The sequence below is a fragment of the Labrus bergylta genome, chromosome 7, assembly GCF_963930695.1.
Source record: "Labrus bergylta chromosome 7, fLabBer1.1, whole genome shotgun sequence".
In the NCBI taxonomy this organism is placed as follows: Eukaryota; Metazoa; Chordata; class Actinopteri; order Labriformes; family Labridae; genus Labrus; species Labrus bergylta.
In genome coordinates, this window is record NC_089201.1 from 5,306,812 (window position 1) to 5,326,716 (window position 19,905).

Consider the following 19,905-nt stretch of genomic DNA (forward strand, 5'->3'; position numbering starts at 1 on the left):
CCTCACTGTGAGCCTGAAAAGGAAAGACGACCGCAGCGAGAACGCCAAGTCATCTTCTGCCATTGTGAGAAACGATACTGCACATTATGAGGGGAGTAATTAGACTGAGATCAAAGAACATCGTAACAGTAATCTGCCTGTAATAAGCCTGACCTGTGTGAAGGTGGAATATTGATCCTCGTTATCTGACAGACCCTCAATTTGTCGACTCGTCGGGTGTTTTAAGTGTTTCACACAGACAAGGCTTTTGTATGGTGGTTAGTTTGGAATATGCTAGACTAGAGGGTAAAGGCGAGTGGGATCTTTAGGGTCAAACAGAGTCCGGGTTACGAGGAGCTGTCTGCATCCCAGGGATGGAGATTCAGAGTTTGTGAACATGATGACATGCTTTCTGGTTCGCCATCCCTCAGTGGGTCCTTATTTCAGAGAGGAGGGATATACGCTCAGAGGGCTTAAGGCACGCCTCAGCTCCTGCTCTTACCTACCCCCAATTTCCACATACTCCTAGCACGCCGGGGTCAGTCAGCGCATGGACTGCCCAACTGGGTCCATTACTGGAGTGTGAGCGCAGCCATGATCAGCTGCACACACATCACATGAGAACTACAAGATCACGCGGGAATAAAGAGAAAAAACATGGAAACAACATGTTGCTTTGTCTTTCTGAGGATGATTTGTTTTTCATTCGATGCCTGTTCTTAGGTTATATTGTTGAAGTGATGAAAAATATGATCTTGAGTACGATCCAGACGCTGTGTGCGTTTACTTGTCTGACTTCCTGTCAGGGTGATTCTATTCTGTCCAGATCGTTCCTGCAGCTTAGTCCGTGGAAAATAGGTTTGAAGAGCATTTGAAATGATGCGGGGCGTAGTGACGCTGCTAGTACGCTCCGCAGACGGCCTGCGACGTTCACTGTGGAAACACAATCACAGAGTGGCAGTGAACTGCGATGTAGTCCATGGCGCTGATGGGCCGCGGCTCGCACAGAGTATGTGGAAATTGGGGGTTAGCCTGTTTCAGACAGCATTTCCAATTTGGTGACTGTCAACAATGGGCTTCAAAAGCCTGCATTGGAAACCAATCTTAATCCATCTTTATGAACAGGCTATGATTCGCACAGATATTGTTAGCGTTAGCGCTGGCAGCAGGTCGGTGTCAAACATAATGATCTTCACTGTGAAGACTGTGAGTTCTTCAGTTTACATTTTGCAAGGCAAAAAGTCACAACGACTGATCGTCCTGACTGTTAAAAGAAAACTGGATGACATCAGAATTGACTTGGCCTACTTACAGATGCACACTACAAGATCAGCAAAGACATAAGAGGTATGGCTCGTACACACGGGGACGCCAAAATCAGCCCCAAATTCTCCACAAGCTCTGATAAGCAAATATTAGCATGCTGTCACACTAATCTAATGATGATTGTAAAGAAAACATGAACATGCAACGTCTTTGTGAGCCTGTTAGCCATCTGAAGTTTGTCAAAGCCTCACCATGCTGCGAGGACAGCTTTACACTCTTCCTTTTGTTCACACTTGTGTGTTTTCACGCATCACAACAGGTGTGTTTCTGTGCATGATAGCACACGGGCTATGCAGCAAAAAGAGCTTTTGTGCACATTTCTCTCCCGATGCGTGCTTACTGCCTGTCGAGTGTCTGCCCACCCTCTCTGATGAATAATGTAACAAGTGGTGAGTGGTGGTGTGGGCGGTAAGGAGGGATGGCCTCTCCTCAAAATAGACTCCTGTGCAAAAGCAGAAGACTTAAACAGAAGCACACACTCAGTTATGAAACACTTCTGGTAGCAAAGAGCGTGCAGTCATTAAATATAGGACTGCAGATTTGAGACATTTCAAGTGAAGGACCACCATGAATTAGTGATGGTCAAGTAAAACAATTTATGGAATAATGGCGGGCAGAATGAGCAGCTCTTTAGAGATGTCTGCAGGGAGAGGGGCGGATTTAGAGAGAGGTGTGAATGTGTCACAGCTGGGAGAGAGAAGATGCATTAGGCTAAAGTGTGTGTGAACGCATGTGTGTGTGTGTGTGTGTGTGTGTGTGTGTGTGTGTGTGTGTGTGTGTGTGTGTGTGTGTGTGTGTGTGTGTAGTGAGGTTGTCCTTGTTCACCACTGAAGTGAACGGAGCAGGTGAAGCAGAGGGTCATAACAAGCAGCCAGCTCTAATAATGTCCCTCTGGCTAGTGAGCCAGGAGTGGACACATCCTTGCACCCCCCCCCCCCCCCCCCCCCCCCCTCTCTCTCTCAGTGTGATGCTTGTGTGTGTTTGTGTGTGTGTGTTCAACCAGAGCACACAGCGTCCCCGCTTTCACACAGAGAGTGAAGCCTCTCCAACTTTCTGTGTGCAGGCGGCGTTCAGAGCTGTGTGAGGATGGAGAGCGGATAAACTGAGCACTGGCTCCAGAGGAGTTGCATTAGAGATGCCGGCCGAGGGGACGCTAATGGTGCCATGTGTTCACAAGAAATTGGCGTGCACGTTTTGAGCCTCATCAGATTTCCGTGCATGCACTCCGCGGAGAGTCTTTCCACACGGTGTGCCAGCAGTTGCTATTTTTAGAAACAATGTTGCAGTAGAGGAATCAATCAAACTGGGGCTAAAACAGTGCATTCATGACAATCTGCTGCAGCCCTCTGAGATTCCTATCTGAGCTCACCGGGCCATGCGACAGGATGTTGCCTGTGTGTCTATCCTATCGCAGCTGATGCCAAATGATGCCTTTTGCTCTGGTGCTCTTCAGGAAAGCACACCGGCGGACTGCAAACTTTTGCACCATGGAATCCGCTGCTCTCTCTGGCAACAGTGGCTGCAATGCTTTTGGGACCTCATGTAGTTCTTTCTCTTTTTGCAGTCTTAGAATTTCTAAAGAACACTGCAGTTTGCGATGTGAATGAGAGTAATTGGATGATAAAAGAGCAAGGAGCGTTGTGATCTGACGAGAGGCGTTTTCTCATCCTCTTTTACTTCTATCGGGAGAGAGCTTATTTTTGCTTGCTCTTATGGGAATTAAGCACTCGTCCCGCTGCATGCTCCTCAGGAGAAAAATGGCGGATTCTGAGAGCAGTGAGGTAAGTGAAAGACACCTATATTTCCTATAATGAAATATAACAATGCTCAGTTTTCCGGACTATTCTCCGAGTCCTTAATGCGCCCTGCAGCATGCGCCCTTTACCTGTAGTAGAAGTTGCATGCCGGACTTACTGCAGGTCTGTCCGGATGAAAGAGACTCAATGTGAGGGGATATTTACCAGCAGATTAAAAAAAGAGGCATTTGTGCAAAGCAGCTAGGCGTGAGGATTCTCAGCATCGATTCCCTTGGAAAATGCATGCACATCTTACTGGTTTAGTTTTTAGCTGTGTGTGCTCTGCAGGAGCTGTATGATTTCACTCTTACTTTACTCGCAGACAGGGCAGACAGGATGTCACAAGAAGGAGCTGTTCTCTCTCTCTGACACAATAGACAGTTGCCCATCCGTTGTCGGGTGAGGGTCTCTCTCACAATATTTGATAACGATCTGAATGTGTTTGAATATCAAATGAACCGGTTTGAAAGATGGGTACGCCACATGCAGAGAGCTGCTGCTTCCCGCTGCGCTGTCCAAGGTGCTGCAGCACGGCGCAGACAAACGCTGGGACCATGATGTGTGGAGCAGGAAGGTGAGGCCGGGATGTGCCAGCAGCTCACCGGGCTTTTAACATGGGATCACCGGGATGCTGGGAATCAGTTTTACAACCAGCCTTTTGCAGACCCCCTTCAAAAAAAATCTGATCATGCAAACCGCAGGACCTCCATTCTAACATATTCTACTTCAGCTTCTCATAAAACTGCATTCTCACATCAGCACAACATGATCTCAGTGCTTTATAGAGTCCTCTGAGCCACATCTGTATTCACAGCGTGACTGCATGCTGAAGCAGCTCTGCTGATTCACCTGCTTTTTAAAGATTCAGACACCCTGTGGAGTTGGAGACGAGCACCGAGTTGCTTCATTAAATATTATGCATCACATAAAGTTCACTCAAAGAAAATGTATTCACTGTATTTCACTGCACTCACGTCTTTGGGCAGTGGGCACCTGCTGAATTATAATGAGAGGACACTGCCCGCCGGATGGATGCATATTTGACATCCGCTGCTCTCTGCTCCTGGAACATTTATGTTCTCAGGCGCTTAAGTGCTGTAATGGCAGAAGACCAAAGTGATGCTCCTTCCTGACTATAGGAGAACTTTTCCATGTAGGGATTAATTAGAAGTCTCTCTATAGGCCATTAAAGCCTGTAAGTCATGTATATGGCACCTTTCCAGGATATGCATTGAACACTAACTCCCCAGAGAGTCTTGCATCACAGCAACTCCATTTGCCGCAAAGTCAATTTTAGAATTGACTCGTGACTTTCACTGACAAACTCAGGATGTCACAGGAATAATGCATGCAATGCCATGCCGTGCAATGCAGAGTGCTGTCAGATAGGGCCCCCCCTTGGGAGGTTGCCTACTGTCATTGCACACTTTGCACATTTTGAGCAACTGGGGTTAAAAGTATGTCAGACCTCGGGGGGCCTCATACTGGCCGGGGTCCCTGAGCATTTCCTGCTTTGCCTGCTGACACACAGCGCTTCTGGTTGGCACAGGAAATACACTCTTTGTTTTTTTTTTATTCATGCAGATATTTGATGTGGCCTTTCCAGGACAACACATGGTCGATCATTTCACCCAAATATTTACAAAATGAAGCTTGAATTTGTCACTGTGAATGAAAATAGGGGCTTTATAATGACACAAATCAAGCAAGTGTTGACTTGCTGTTTACTTCAGGAGTTAAAGTACACAAACAGGTGTGAAGTCAGTGTGTGTCCCCTCTGTGTTACATCACATAATGTCCTTCTCATATAACACTCTCACCTTTACATGGAGGGGAGGATTCAGTCAGAAATAGATCTGCAAATTTGATAATAAGTCTTGAGGGTCAGACTCAAAGACGTGTGTTGTGAGTGAATGTCATTTAAACTCAGTGCAGCTTCTCTTCTCTGACCAAACTTTACCCCAGCCTCTACTTGACTCTGAACCCTCCCTTAATCACAGCCTGGAGGCGTTTGGTTTATGTGCAATGCAACTTTTAGAAAATCCTAATAGCTCTCTTGTATTAATCCTAAATCACTTCTTCTGAGAGCCTGCCTGTAATTATTAGAGCTTCAGCTTGGAGACAGCTGTTTATCAAATCCTCCTTTTTTAAATTCCTCTGTCGTATTTCTTGTTTGTTTGTTTTGAGATGTCAAATTTTTATCTGCAGTCTCCTAAGCTGAGAGTGAACACGTCTTAAATCTAAGAGGAGTGTCAGCTGAGTGTTCCTTCAGGAAAATAAGAGATGAAATGATAAAAGTAACACCTCAATTCAAGCTCATCTTCAGGCAGCTCCATGAAAGCCTTTGTGATGATCGAATAATGAACATGTTGTGAGAATATACAAAACAGATAAAGGGTTAATGTGCTAAGAGCTCCTCTTCCCAGCTTCAAGGATTTAAAGAAGTTGAAGTTTAAAAGTTGGTGCTTCAAGTCAATCTCAACATTGAATAAAAAAAAAACACATTTTTTTAGAGTGTGAAAAAGGAGTAGAGAGCGAGCAGGGAGACAGGGAGGCGTGTGATTGGTTCATCAGATTGGTACCTCGTGGCAGACATTGGTGGAAGTTTTTACAGTCTTACAACTGATACAGGTGACTGCTTTTCTTCGTTCCTTTTTCAGAGCACGAGTTATTAATCTCTGTCAGGACCTAAAGACAATTCCAACCCAAATGTTAAAAAGTGGATCTCGAGAAAATTACCAACCCTGCCTTTAAAAGCTGTCCCATTCATATACTTTTTACAGTACTCAGCTAATTATTGTTTGTGCTCTTAATCCGACTTTTTATCAATATTTTACCATCTAAGCCTTTAATAGAACATTTTAGCTTTGCATTAGTATGATTAATTAATCATTAATTCCTTTTTCGGCATCTTTGTGACAGCAGTCACAGTGTGGGTGATTGTCCCTCACCTTATAGTAGCAGAAGGTCTGCTCTCTTTACTCGCTCTCATGGGCTATTGTGGATATTCCGTCAGAGGCAGCTCGATCTGTTATCGTGTTGTTTTATATTCATGATGAGAGATCAAGGACACTCCAACTCCATCAGGGGCAGTAAAATAATCGTATTGACACCGCACACTTTTGGATGAATAATCTGTTTCGTCAAGCCTGGAATTAACGATTGTTTGGGAGACAAATAGGTCCAAAATGGGGCCTAAAATCGTTTAGTGTGTAGTCAGTCTGATCAAGACAAAGAATATCTTTGAAAAGATCGTCCTAGTAAAGACAGGCATCAGCACAATTTAACAAGTTACTGACATAAAACACAGAGCAACTACAAAACACAGGTCAAAGCAATCCGAGATCACAGAGCATAAAGTCATTAGACAAAGCATCTACAACCCGAGCTATTTTCCTCCAGTTCATTCAGTCTACTTTTAAAAAGATGTGAAGAGACTCAAATCCTCCTGCAGATTCCAAGCTGCAGGAGCAGCGTGCCTGGAACCTCTTTTCTTCATTTCAAGATGCACTTTGGCAACAGACGGCAAAAATAAGTTTCTTGACTGGGTCACAGATCTTTCAACAATATAGGCTACACATGAATAAAAAATTTTTACGAAATTGAGTATGAAGGAATCAGGTTAACTATTGCCTGGTTGATGTAAAGAGTCCAAGCAAATTGCTTTAATTTGGTTTAAAAGTCAATAAGAAAATCAGGCAGAACTAAAGAAAAAAAATAACATTATCAACAGTCAACCTTTTCATCGTCTTAGGTTGCATTTGGCAGTTAGCATCCATTACGGTTGCATTACCACTAACTGCTGGATTAAGTCACTTTTTCTTTGTCCACCCAATGTGACCCCTTTTAACAACATGTATAATCCAGACCCATCTGTCTGCATTCAGAATGTTCCTTCCCTCAGATATCCAGTTCCTCTCCTGTAAAATCCACAATGTCCAGGAACATTGTGGCACCATTTGAATCCACTCAGACGTCCTCTGTATGTCAGCTGCACAGTAACCATCGAAATGAATGCCAAAAAACCTCTTTAGTCCATGCACATACTTTGGTTGGATAGAGTCTTTCCCTGATTATATTTATTTTTGCACATCTCCCTTTTCTTCAGTTTCTTCAGCTCCCATCTCATTCACTCTCTCCTCCTTTACTCTTTTAGGACATCTTCCACACATTCTCCCCCCTCAGCAAACAGCAGCAACATGTCTGTGCTGCTGACAGCAGTAGCATCTGAGGGAAGCTTTCTCAAACTGCCTGAAGTCTTCTTCTTCTTTGTTGGTTTTTAAAGCCAGTTGGGATCCACAGCATTATGTTAGTTCGACTACCTCTGGATTTAGAGTACTACTACAGCATTTGCAGTATTTAAACAATAACTAGGGAAAAAGGGAAGAAATAAAGATAATAATATGTCTAGACCTCATCTCATTCTTTAACAAGTCTCTTCAACCTAAACTGAAGAAGTGCCTGAAGAACTGTCTCAGCAGCTCCTACACTTCCTCTCCAGTTATTCCAACAACGTCCAAAAACTTTTCAGCAGCCCCACAACAATCTCAATTCTTTCTGACGTCCTGTCTGCCTCGGCAGCACAGTTTATAACCATCTCAAAAGAGGCTAAGAACTCAGTCTTATCCTTGGAAAAACAGTAATCGTCGGGGTTAGATCCTGAATCGTTTTCCTGATTGATTTTTTTCCTTTCTGAGTCACTTCCTGTTCTGTTCTTCTCTTTGATCTCGTTCTCATGCTTTACATCCCTTTCTTTTGTTTTAGGACATCATTACTCCAGGTGTCATAATGTCACAACTGTGCATGTTGTGTTTAAATAACTTTGCCTTGGTTTAGTATGGACATCCAAAATCATCACATTATATGTACAGTATGTTTTTCAATATGGATCAATAGAATAGATCTCCTCTATAAGAAATACTAACACGAGGTGGCAGCAGCTGATGCAGCCGCCATAGACGGCAACAAGTCTTCTTTTTTTGCAGTAAAAGAAGCATGTGACTTATTTGTGAAAAAAAAACTTGCAGCCGCAACTTCAAATTATTTTTAAGTTGCAGAATATGAGTCTGAAAATAGCAAGAATCACCAAAAGAATCCAAGTTATTTATGAAGATACTTTACATGCTGCTTGAGAGTTTAGTAAATTGGCACAGTGACTGAAATGCTGACGAAAGCAGGAACATGTGTTTTTAAGTCTGACTGACTGACTGACTGACTGACTGACTGACTGACTGACTGACTGACTGTCTGACTGACTGACTGACTGACTGACTGTCTGACTGACTGATGACTGACTGTCTGACTGACTGACTGACTGACTGTCTGACTGACTGACTGACTGATGACTGACTGTCTGACTGATGACTGACTGTCTGACTGACTGACTGACTGACTGACTGACTGACTGACTGTCTGACTGACTGACTGACTGTCTGACTCACTGACTGACTGATGACTGACTGTCTGACTGATGACTGACTGTCTGACTGACTGACTGACTGACTGACTGACTGACTGTCTGACTGACTCACTGACTGACTGACTGACTGACTGACTGACTGACCGTCTGACTGACTGACTCACTGACTGACTGACTGACTGTCTGACTGACTGACTGACTGACTGACTGACTGACCGTCTGACTGACTGACTCACTGACTGACTGATTGACTGACTGACTGACTGACTGACCGTCTGACTGACTGACTCACTGACTGACTGACTGGCTCACTGACTGACTGACTGACTGACTGTCTGACTGACTGTCTGACTGTCTGACTGACTGACTGACTCACTGACTGACTGACTGGCTCACTGACTGACTGACTGACTGACTGTCTGACTGACTGACTGACTGACTGACCGTCTGACTGACTGACTCACTGACTGACTGACTGGCTCACTGACTGACTGACTGACTGACTGTCTGACTGACTGTCTGACTGTCTGACTGACTGTCTGACTGACTGACTGACTGTCTGTCTGTCTGACTGACTGACTGACTGACTGTCTGACTGACTGTCTGACTGACTGACTGACTGACTGACTGTAGAGCCATGCAGGAGGCGCTGTGCATCCTTTGTGAACACCTGCTTTGTGCCTGAGCCATGATGGGTGGATGTGAAGTCATTTCCCCCCCATCTTTTTCTTGGTCATTATGTCCTCGTCTGTGGCGTTTAAGCCCAGCAGGAAAAGAGAGATCTAGGAAACATTTGATTGTGGAAGAAAAAAGAGAAGAGAGAAGAAGAGAGGGGAAACCGAGTCTTTCAAACGAGGAAAAAATCAATGGGACTGAAGGAAAAACGACTTTGTGTTCAGTAGATGCATGTGCCACACGGACTAACACTGGCACTTAAGTCAGAATGACCTCATCTATTAGGAAGGTTATCCGTAACCTTATCGACTCTGCTACCTAGGCTACTAATTAAAAACAACTAATTACTGACTTCAGTTAGTCCATGTGATGATTCATGTAAAACAGGATTTAATTGGAACAAATGGCACAAACTGAAGTCAGAGTTACTTCTGTAGGTTAACGGTGTAACTGAAGCATGTAAACGGAGCACGTCTTCGCTGACCATCACTGCAACAATGACGATTAAAAAACTGACCTTTAAGAAGGCTGAAAGGCCTCGGCCAGAGGTGAACACTTGACTCATGAACTGAAGATCCTGTCACATGAACAAGATTAAAATGAAAGGCAGTGTTGTTAATTTTGGAAAACTAGCATGATTTTGAAAGTAGCATTCTCTCAGTGCTGATACAGATGACAGATTTGTTTCCTTTTTCAGAGCACATGAGTTCTTAATCTCTGTCAGGACCTAAAGACAATTTCAACCAAAATCTTAAAAAGTGGATCTGGAGAAAATGACCAATCTTAAATCTGGCGCTTCACTGTTAGTTGACTAAAAAGACATCCTATTTGTGTTCACCTGGCCATCATTTATTTTTAGAAACCTGGAAATTGGAACGAGAATAAACACCACAATGGCTTACTGGCTCAGAATTGAGATGCTGGGAATCTGCCTCTATCTCTCTCTCTGTCTCATCCACAATGTGACACACACACACACATGCACACACACTGAGGCTAGACCTCCCCAGCTGGCGTCCGAGGTGATAATCAGGGCATTACGGCCGTACCTTCTGTGCGGAGCAGAGCTTTCTGGCCTTCTGTTGACAGACAGGCTGACTTGCATGTCAGCGCTGAGAGCATCCCATAAACCCAGCGGACTGTGTGGACTCACAGTGAACCCAGCACGCTGCTTTATGGAGCAGAAGACTGACAGACGAGCTGAGAGCCATGAGATGAGAGTGGCTGTTAAGTCTTAGCCTATCGCTGTCCATGAATGTAAAAATGCACCGTGATGATGTCGTGTCCATGCCAGCTTGCTGTTTGGTTTTCTTTCTCCAACTTTCCTCACAGAAGTGTTTTTTTTTTCTTTTTGTATGTTTCTCTTTTTAGCACCAACAGTCACTGCCACAGCCGATCCGCATAATCCAATCCCAGTCGGCACAGCCCACCTCGTTGCCCAAACCCGTGCCTTCCATCCAGCACGCCCCGCGGCCTCCTCTCCCTCCTCACACCCCCCATGCTGCCAGCCTGTCGAGCTGCCCTGGGAGGGGGAAGATGGCCAAGTTCCTTAACCCGGAGGAGATGACCTCTCGGGACTACTACTTTGACTCCTATGCCCACTTTGGTATACATGAGGTATGCCTTTTTATGTCCTATCTCCTCTTCCTATCAGAATCAGCAACAAAAATACTTTCACTAACAAAGACCACACCAAGAGACTGATTTAGAAGAGTTTATTGTTTATTTTAACCATTAAGTATTAGTATTGCACACTTGTGTTTCGATCAAACTGCAGACCCTTTAAGATTAAAACAAGCTGCATGCACATTACATGTACTATGTCTTTAATAGACCAAAGTTTAAACACACCTGATGACTGTCCTTCAACAGAAAGCAACAGGAAACACATTTTAAGGTTTATTTTGGGGCGTTTTATGCCTTTAATGTAGAGATAGGACAGTGGATGGAGTCAGATGGAGAGAGAGAGAGGGAGGAATGACATGGGGAAAAGCAGCCACAGGTCGGATTTGAACCGAGGCCGCCAGCTGGGAGGACTCCAGCCTCCATTCATGGGATGCACACTAACCACTAGGCTATCGGAGCCCCAGGAAATTGAATAAATCAGAATAATTTAGGACAAATACACCAAAATGTTCACCGGTGAATCATCCATTCAAGTGTTTAACTGGTATTTTCACACAAAAACATTTGAAGATATGAGTGATCCAAATTGATGTACATTTGATTTTTTACTGCGTGCAAAGTTGGTATGTTGGCAATGTTGACAGTCTCCACAGTCACAACGTCGACTCTCGATGAGTCAGGCGGAATTTAAGGAAACTACAAAACTTAGTTTACGTCGTCCATGTTTAAAATCAATCAGTCATTTGTTTTGCTTCTGTAATAAATATCTATCCTGTCTTTGTGCAGGACATATTTCCACTGTTTCAGTTTTAAACAAGATTAACGTTTCTATGAAAGTCCAGCTGCATCTTGAAGACAGAGGAGAAGAAGTCGTACAGCACATGTAACCTGCAGACTGTTTTTTTTTTTTTATGTATATATTTTGGGAATGTAGGTCAGGTGTGTTCCTAACATTTCTGAATAATCTTCAGACGCTGTAACAGGAACAGAGATTCAGGCAGCAGATTCAGACAGACTGAGTCTGCTGGCTCATGGGGCTTATTCAGATACACCAAGTGAGGATTTGAATGTCGTACTGAACGTGTGAGAGGTAAGGGAGGAAGAATAGGTGCAGGGTTTACAGGTATCACAGCAAATCCAGACCTCCATTGCTCTGCTTGTGTCTTTAATTTTAACGAGTAGTTGCTGCTCTCTCAGGTTTGAGCTTCATCAGCATCTTATTTGTCCTCGCTAACCAGGAGATGCTGAAGGACGAAGTGAGGACGCTCACCTACAGGAACTCCATGTACCACAACAAGCACGTCTTCAAGGACAAAATAGTGCTTGACGTGGGGAGCGGGACCGGGATCCTGTCCATGTTTGCAGCTAAAGCAGGAGCTAAGCACGTGTACGGGGTAAGGCATGATCATTTTCAGTAACTGTATATTAAAATGGACACTTCTTCTTCTTGGTCTGCTTCTGTTGTACTGAAATGAAGCCAAAATAACTAGCGGACACTTGGTTATTTAAAGTTTAATGGTTGTATTTTTTAGCCACATTTAAACAAAAACTAACCACTGGAAACAGAATCACCCGCTGTGCACGTGGCTCCAGAAAGAGGATGAAAAACACTGCAGTATACATGCCAGGCCAGTAGTTGGTGGTGTGACTTTGTAATGAAAAAACATGCAGGTGTGCACAAACTCTTCCTTCTACAGAGCTGTGAGGTGTAAACATACTGAAATGGCTAACACATGAATGTTTCTGTGGACGAATGGTGAGGTGGGGTTGCTTCTCCAAGTGACCCTAAACGACAAAGTGAGTCATTTTCAAGAAAATGCTGACTGGGAGTCATGACAGTCGAAATACTCCAAAATCTGCCAATGAAGCATGGCTAGTGTGTCAGATTTTTCAGAGGAACTGCATATTGTTAGTTTACGCTACGACTGAGATGGTGCTGTTTCTAGAAGTTTCCACTATGGCAGCCTTGCTTAAATCTTGTGTTTTCAGTCGCCCGAAACGCTGTTGTCGTGTAAACAAGCAGCCAAAATGCAACAAACTGCACGGCTGTTGGGTTGTTGTGCAAACAGAGCCTTTTTCTCTCACCTTTCCTGCTCGACACATCTGTTTAGGAACGCTGGAATGAGCAGTGTTTGTCAACAGAGCTGTCAATCATAACTTTACATCAGTCTTTTTTTTTAACACAAGACCCTTGTCCCATCTGTTATCATTTAAGAGGAGGAGCTTATGACTTAGAAGACTGCCAGCCAGCAGGGGGAGCTCCAAATATTCTGGTTTTATTCCCATGCTGACTGTTTCTCCTTCCATTTTATTAAAGTCAATTGGTTATCATGCTGAACCATCAGGGTCTGATCACTGTGGAGCCCACGTACACCTGTTCTCTGTGGATCTGCATTTTACCTATTTCATCCAGACTGGCCTGTTAATCTTGTCTGAATATCTTGTCTGACAGGCAGGTGATAACCATGTGTGTCCTCTCGGGGTGGATGACAGGTTGAGCCGGCGAGATAAGAGGCCTCCCTGTGTGTTGCAGTGTGCTGGAGCAGACGTCATCACCAGTCAGGGCATGAATGGAAATGTAGATTCAGGATGCACAGCTCTGGTCAGGATTACCACCTCACGTGTTCTTCTTCTGCTCCTCTTTCTTAGGGATAAGAAAGAGGAGGTTTTGTACTGGTTTGTACTTTCGACTGAAATATGACTTCATTTGGTTTTTACCTCACAGTGTTACTGCTGCCCCTCTTGAGGGTGCAACCTTCATTAAAAAATAGGCAAAGAATACAGGGGGTTTACTTCACCTCAGATGTAGTTGCTCTTGGTTTGAGCTCTGCCTGACACCTTTATCATCCTTTAAACTTATAAGCTGCATATGAAAGATGGACTGGAGAGGTAGGAAGACCGGGCTCAGGGCCAGCAACACCACCACTCTATCATACGGACCTCATTACTTTCAAATGAAAAATGATAACCTCTTTCTGGATCCACAGAGTTCCCATAAAACACCCAGGTGCTGAATTCCATACAAGCCAGAGTCATAATAATGGACACACATTTAGTATCCCACATTGTTCACCCAAAAGCAACTCAAATTAAAATTAAAACAAACATACAACAAATGTTAAAAAGCCCATATTCTCTTCATATTCACCTTTCATTTTGTCAGTCTGTGAAACCTACAGAGCATTCATTCTCAAACTGTCGTACGAGAACCACTGGTGGTGCATGGGATCCCTCTTGTGCTACTTTTGGAGTCCCTGATTTTTTCAATTTTTTGATAAAGATGCACAAATCAAATAGTTGATAAACAAAGCTGTGATGGCGAGGGGATGAAGCAAATATGATGGGTACATTTCTTTTGCATTTGTGGCTCCAAACAGGAAATATTAGAAAGAAAAGTGTGGGTGATACGTCCAGCAGCAGTAGTTGCTAGAGGCGACGTTAGCAGTGCCAGTGACGCTTCGGAAACAACTAGCAACAAACGATGCAAAACAGTAAGAATATATGACGCAAGGGACATCGAGTTTGGATTATTTTGGCTATCTCTATCTATAGTTAGATAGCCCTACACTACTTTATTTCAATGTTGGATAATGGTGGTACTTGGACAGCAAAATATTTTCTGTGGTGGTACTCATTGTGAAAAGTTTGAGAACTAGTGCTATAGAGCAGCTTTGCTTGATTTGCAGCTCAAAAATCTCCTTATGTATCTGATACTGGCATCAGTAAAAACCCTCTATTCAGCCGGAGCTACTGTCTCTTCAAAGCCCCCCTCCCAACATGCCCACATTCTTCTGATCGGCCAGCTCCATGAGAAGACCACAACACAGTTTTTAATGGACAGAGCACACATTTTGAACTCAGTCAATAAATCATCTTTCATCGTGGGAAGTCAGAAATGGTGATCACTATTGGAATTTAATTACTCATGCAGGCCCATTATATGACATATATACACTATATATTTCCCACATAGTGTCTGGCAGGCCGCAGCACTAACTCAGTGGGGAAAGTGATACCTGGACAAATTTAGAAACGTGTTCCTGCTGAGTCTCGGGAGAGAAGGCTGTAGGAAGCCCTCAGCAGACGCTGCAGTGACAGTGAGTCCTCCTGACACTAGTGAGCGGTGCAAGAGTCACCGTGTGAGGGTGTTGTTACTGTAAACACGCCTCCAGGCATCAGCACTCCCACTGGCACTGATGGACACTTGGCTGATGCTGTCTCCTCACAGAGATCCAGAAAAAAGCCAAGAAATCATCACTAATTTGAGGCTGTCATTATAAGGCCTATAATCATACACTAACAGCACCACAATACACACGCTCACATATGCCTGTACACACTCATACACCTGGTGCAACATTAGTCATTAGGCGGAGACATCAGTGCTGTGTGTGAGTGGTTGACAGACATGCAGACAGAAGGCCGTGGGCGCCCCCAGAAGCCTCCATCACCGTCCTCCACTAACAATGAGGGAAGAGGGCCGCTGCAGTGAGACGATGCTAATTTCAAGTCTGTGCATCTTGTGTGCATGTGTTGAAAGAAGGGTTGTCGCGATACCAGAATTTACACTTAGATATAATCAGTGGAGGCTTGTCAAAAGAGGGCGCTAGGTCTCTGCTCGACCACTCCTCACAAGGAGAATGACAGACCTTCACTGAATTTTGAATTAGTTTTAAATATACATACTGTACATGTAGAACTTTAAAAAGGGTAGGGTTGATGTTTAATCTGCACAGTTGTGCTGCTTGTCAATAGGCAAAGCAGGCAGCTGCTTAGGGCCCCAGACCAGTAGGGGGCCCCTGAGGGCTCACAAACTTCAACCAAAGCATGTGGCCCAAATGTGCAAATTTTGCAATTACAGTAGAAAACCTCCTTAACAGGGCCCCATGAGAGAACTCACTCTCCTTGCCCTTCTAAACGTTGCATGCATGCATGCATGCTGTGAAAACCAAAGTTTGTCAATGAAAGTCACCAAATAAAAATAAGATCCATCGGGACACTGGCAGAAATGATGGTAATGAACACTTGTTTGAGGGCCCCTCTATTGATTCTTGCCAAGAGACCCTAAAATCACCACTGAATCTGCAATACAAATTTTGATTTAAAATGTTTTTCGTGTCTAAAGTTACTGATTTGTGACATGTTTCAAGTCCCGGGTGCTGAAATTTAGCATCCCGGACCTCCATTGACTCACTCATTATAAGTTGCTAATTTGCTCCTCTTCGATATAGGAGGTAGAAGCTTCAATGGAACAGGATAAGAGGGAACAGAGTGCTAAGTCTCATGAACTGAGACACAAAGGGTGAGTCATGCAGTGTCACTGGATCAGAGTATTGACTGTTTTTAAAGACGAAATCAGAGCCACAGATCAGATTAGCATGAGTCAGCAGTTTTCTTAAATTGATCTCCACAGAGTTTAGGAAACAATGTAAGTATGAATACATATGGTGTTGTTTTTTGCATGTTAAGTTCAATAGTTCAAATTATTTGGATGCTAATGCTGTTAGCCAGTTATAGGCATTTTCCAGTATGTGTTAGCATCGAGCTCACAAACTAAGATACACATCCCGATCCATCTGTGAGAAATTGTGCCCACACATGGGGAACAATCCACCAGCCGACCACTGTATATGATACGAGGAAAAAGTATGATTATTATTAGTATTGATACCTGTTATGGTAGTACGGAAACCAAAAAAAAAGTCCTAAACATCAAATATTGGGTAATTTTTTTTATTAACAAACACAGGCAAACTCCTGCACACTGTCTAAAGTGCAAAAATAAAAGTTCCCAACATATTAATGTAATTTAGACAGTGCTTTCTCTCTCTCTCGAAGGCAGCTTGTGAAGTTCATTTTTAAAGCTTCTTTGATACTATTGATCATTAAGACATCAGAAATGTCTTCATTTAAAAAGATGTGGTATCTAAAATTATCAAAGTATTGACATTTTGACAACTTTAGGGAAAACATAGAGACATGTGTAAGATGATATTTCCTCATCGGTCCACCTCACAGTGGGCGTGTTTCTTATTGGTTTCTGCCTCTGTAATAAAAGTATAGTCTTCATTTTCCCAGATGTTCGTGGAGGCACAGCTTGGCTCTTCTATTTTTTTCACCCCAGAGCTTCCAATCATTGCTTTACCTTTTTTTTTTTTTTTTTTACGATCTGGAGCACCCAGAGTTCAAGGGTCATCTGCTTGATTACGAGCAGATGGATCTGGTCTGGCTTCGTCCCTCTGATAAACCGGGAAGGTGGAACAGGGTGTTCACACTCAGGTGAAAATCTATAGCCTCAGACTGCTTGATGCAGTAAGAGGTTAGTATATTGACAAATGCCTCATGCTGAATTGAGCTCTAATTCAGTTTGGGAGCCGCTCACAAGAAGTGTCTGGAGTTAATTGTGATGAATGACAGGCCATTGTTAAGTTACAACTCTGTTACTCCTGGAACAACAATAAATCAGCCATTAGCTCGGCACTGGTGGGCACTACAAGGGGTATGAAATACCTCAAGACAGAAGCTCAGGACTCAGAATAAAAAGACATTCTGGGGAGGAAAATGTGAAAGAGATGCATTTTCAGGAGGCGAGAAATGAGACAGAGGAGAAAGCAGCGTGGTCTGGATAATTTAAGACTTGTCATGGGAGTAATGAAAGTAGAAGCTGAAGGTTCCATTGGGACTTGACGGCTGGTTGCAGCTGAGCAGAGACTAATCGTTACAATAATTACTTAAAATAAGAGGCAGCGTTTCAGGGGCTGGCACAGAGGTTGGACAACTTGTGATTTATATCCCTTTATATTCTTTATTATCCGCTGTTTTCAGCTTCTTTCAGTGCTGATTTCATTTCAGTGTCAAGACGCTAATCCCTCCCTTGCTGGTTACCTGCAGATGTGAGGCTCACAAGCGTGATGAAACTCCCCTTTAAAAATCTCTTTCAACTCAAAGCTGGTTTTCTCTTGTATCCCTCCTCTCCTCCTTCAAACCTCTGCAGCTGTCCACTTGTGAATTATTTTTATCCTTTGTATACATAATAAATTATTCAATGATATGGTTCACTAAATCTTCTTTGAGGTTTGCCGACCAGGAGCAGGACTCAGATGTTATATTTAGAGAGAGATGTTATTCAAAGATGTTTTCTTCCCACAGAGCTCCTAATGGTGGCTGCTGTGTGTGTGAACAAACCCTCATGCTATCAGAAACAGAGGCGCTGTTTGTCAATAAGCAAGGCAAGGCAACTGCTGGGGCCCAAGTCCAGAAGGGCCGACAAATTTTAAACCACTGCAGTGGCTCAAAATGTGACAATTTTACAACGACAGTAGGAAACCTCCCTGCTTCAAGTCATTTTGATGCTTACTGTTCTACTAAGCTTTGAGATATGAAGCTTTCTCCTCGCAGTATTTTAGAGAAAGTCTTCATAAGTGATGGAAAGTAGACAAATACATCTGCCAAAGTAGTGTACTTAACCAGAATTATAAGATACTTCTACTTTTTTTTATGCTGCTTCATACTTCTACTCTACTACACTTTATGAGGAAGTGTCGTTGTTTTTGAGGCGCAAAGTCAGCTGGCTCATCTCGCCACACGGTATGGAGACCGATTCCAAGAAGGAGCAAACTAAAGCACATCAGAAGAACCCGATGTTGAAGAGTGAATAATGTTCCTTCATGTGTTTATAGTGCTCCTTGTTTGGTTGTTGAAGTGTACCGGAGTCAGACATCTTCTTCTTCTGATGAATGTCCTGCAGGCTGTATGCTGTAAAGTGTGATGCTGCCTCCGGAGGCGAGGTGGTTATCATGCAGCGCCTCAACATTTTCAATCAGAAATGTCAGTAAATAGGAGTCAATTACAGGCCTCGTTTATCTCGTGTGAATGCGCCGGAACAAACTACTGAAGTTGTTGGGAAATTACCCAAATGACCAGGGGGCTTCAGGTAGTTTTTGTCAAAAGAGAAGGCGCTTTGAATCCATGCATCACTGAATAAATTGAGTCAGTATATGTACTGATGGTAATTGAGCTCAGCTACACTTGAAGGCAATCTGAGGACATTTCTCCTCAAAGGATCACTTTAAAAAACAAGGTCAGGGTGTTATCTCATTTGTGTTTTCTCTTTTCCTCTGACAGATCGAATGCTCCAGTATATCAGAGTACTCCGAGAGGATCATCAAGTCCAACCACCTGGACAGTGGTAAGAGCTGCAGCTGTTCCTCCCCCCTCTCTCTCTCTCTTTACTGATGATGACACTGCACTGCATCCAGGAGCAACAGCTGCAACAAAACTGGCTGTTCATTAAATTCACACTGCGGCCATTTTTCTCTGCCGTCACGCTCAGGGTGGGAATTAAAAAGCTGTCATAAAGTCATTCTTCTGTGTTCTAAGTTTGCAAGTCTTACACATGTAAGGAATCTGACTGTCATTGTCTTTTCACCGCTTCCTGAATCAGGGGCGTGTCCACACTTTTTTAACTGTGGCGGATCAACTGGGGCACTGAAATGTGCAGGGGGGAAGGAAGTAGTGACAGAGTATCTAAGGGAACAAGGGCAGATGAAATATAAAAAATAAGTCTTGAGTGTGCACAGGAACTATCCAGTGATCATGAGAAGGTGACAGAAGACAGAAGAGAGAGTGTGCATATCTGACTGTGTGTGTATGTAGAGCTCCCGCTGTGCCGTGCTTCTGCATTGGGAACTCACAGACTGGAACACTAATATCACACCGTTGAGGAATCAAGCAGACTGAAAAGGGCTGCAGTGACTGAAGGGGGTTGATTGGGTTGGGGGCCGGTGTCAGGATCATCATATGTATCTTACTGTAGAGGAGTCTAGATGATTATTTTTTCTCTGAGGATCATATCTTTATTATTCCATACCACACTGGATTGGATCATTTTGTATTCATTTCAGTCCTGCCTCTGACTTATTTGACTTAAAAGCTCATTTTTTTAAAATATACTCTCCCCGTAACTTGAGAAACAAATTCACTGAGTGTGCATCTACAAAGTGACCGCCCCGTCAGCCGATCTCCCATCTGTGCACCTACAGTATGAATATCAAGTACGCTCGGGGAATTGATAAAGAGAGTTCA

At 43.5% G+C, this 19,905-nt stretch overlaps 1 protein-coding gene across 1 annotated transcript in view; it reads left to right on the forward strand.

Annotated features, from left to right (window-relative positions):
- Positions 1-2,316: 2,316 nt before the first annotated feature.
- LOC109988345 (protein arginine N-methyltransferase 8-B) overlaps positions 2,317-19,905 on the forward strand; it is a 32,402-nt gene continuing 14,813 nt past the window's right edge. Inside the window, exons 1-4 of the mRNA XM_020639800.3 lie at positions 2,317-3,086; positions 10,567-10,812; positions 12,060-12,215; positions 18,946-19,009. Coding sequence (XP_020495456.1) covers positions 3,018-3,086; positions 10,567-10,812; positions 12,060-12,215; positions 18,946-19,009 — 535 coding nt within the window. The 5' untranslated portion in view covers positions 2,317-3,017. The remainder of the gene's footprint in view (positions 3,087-10,566; positions 10,813-12,059; positions 12,216-18,945; positions 19,010-19,905) is intronic.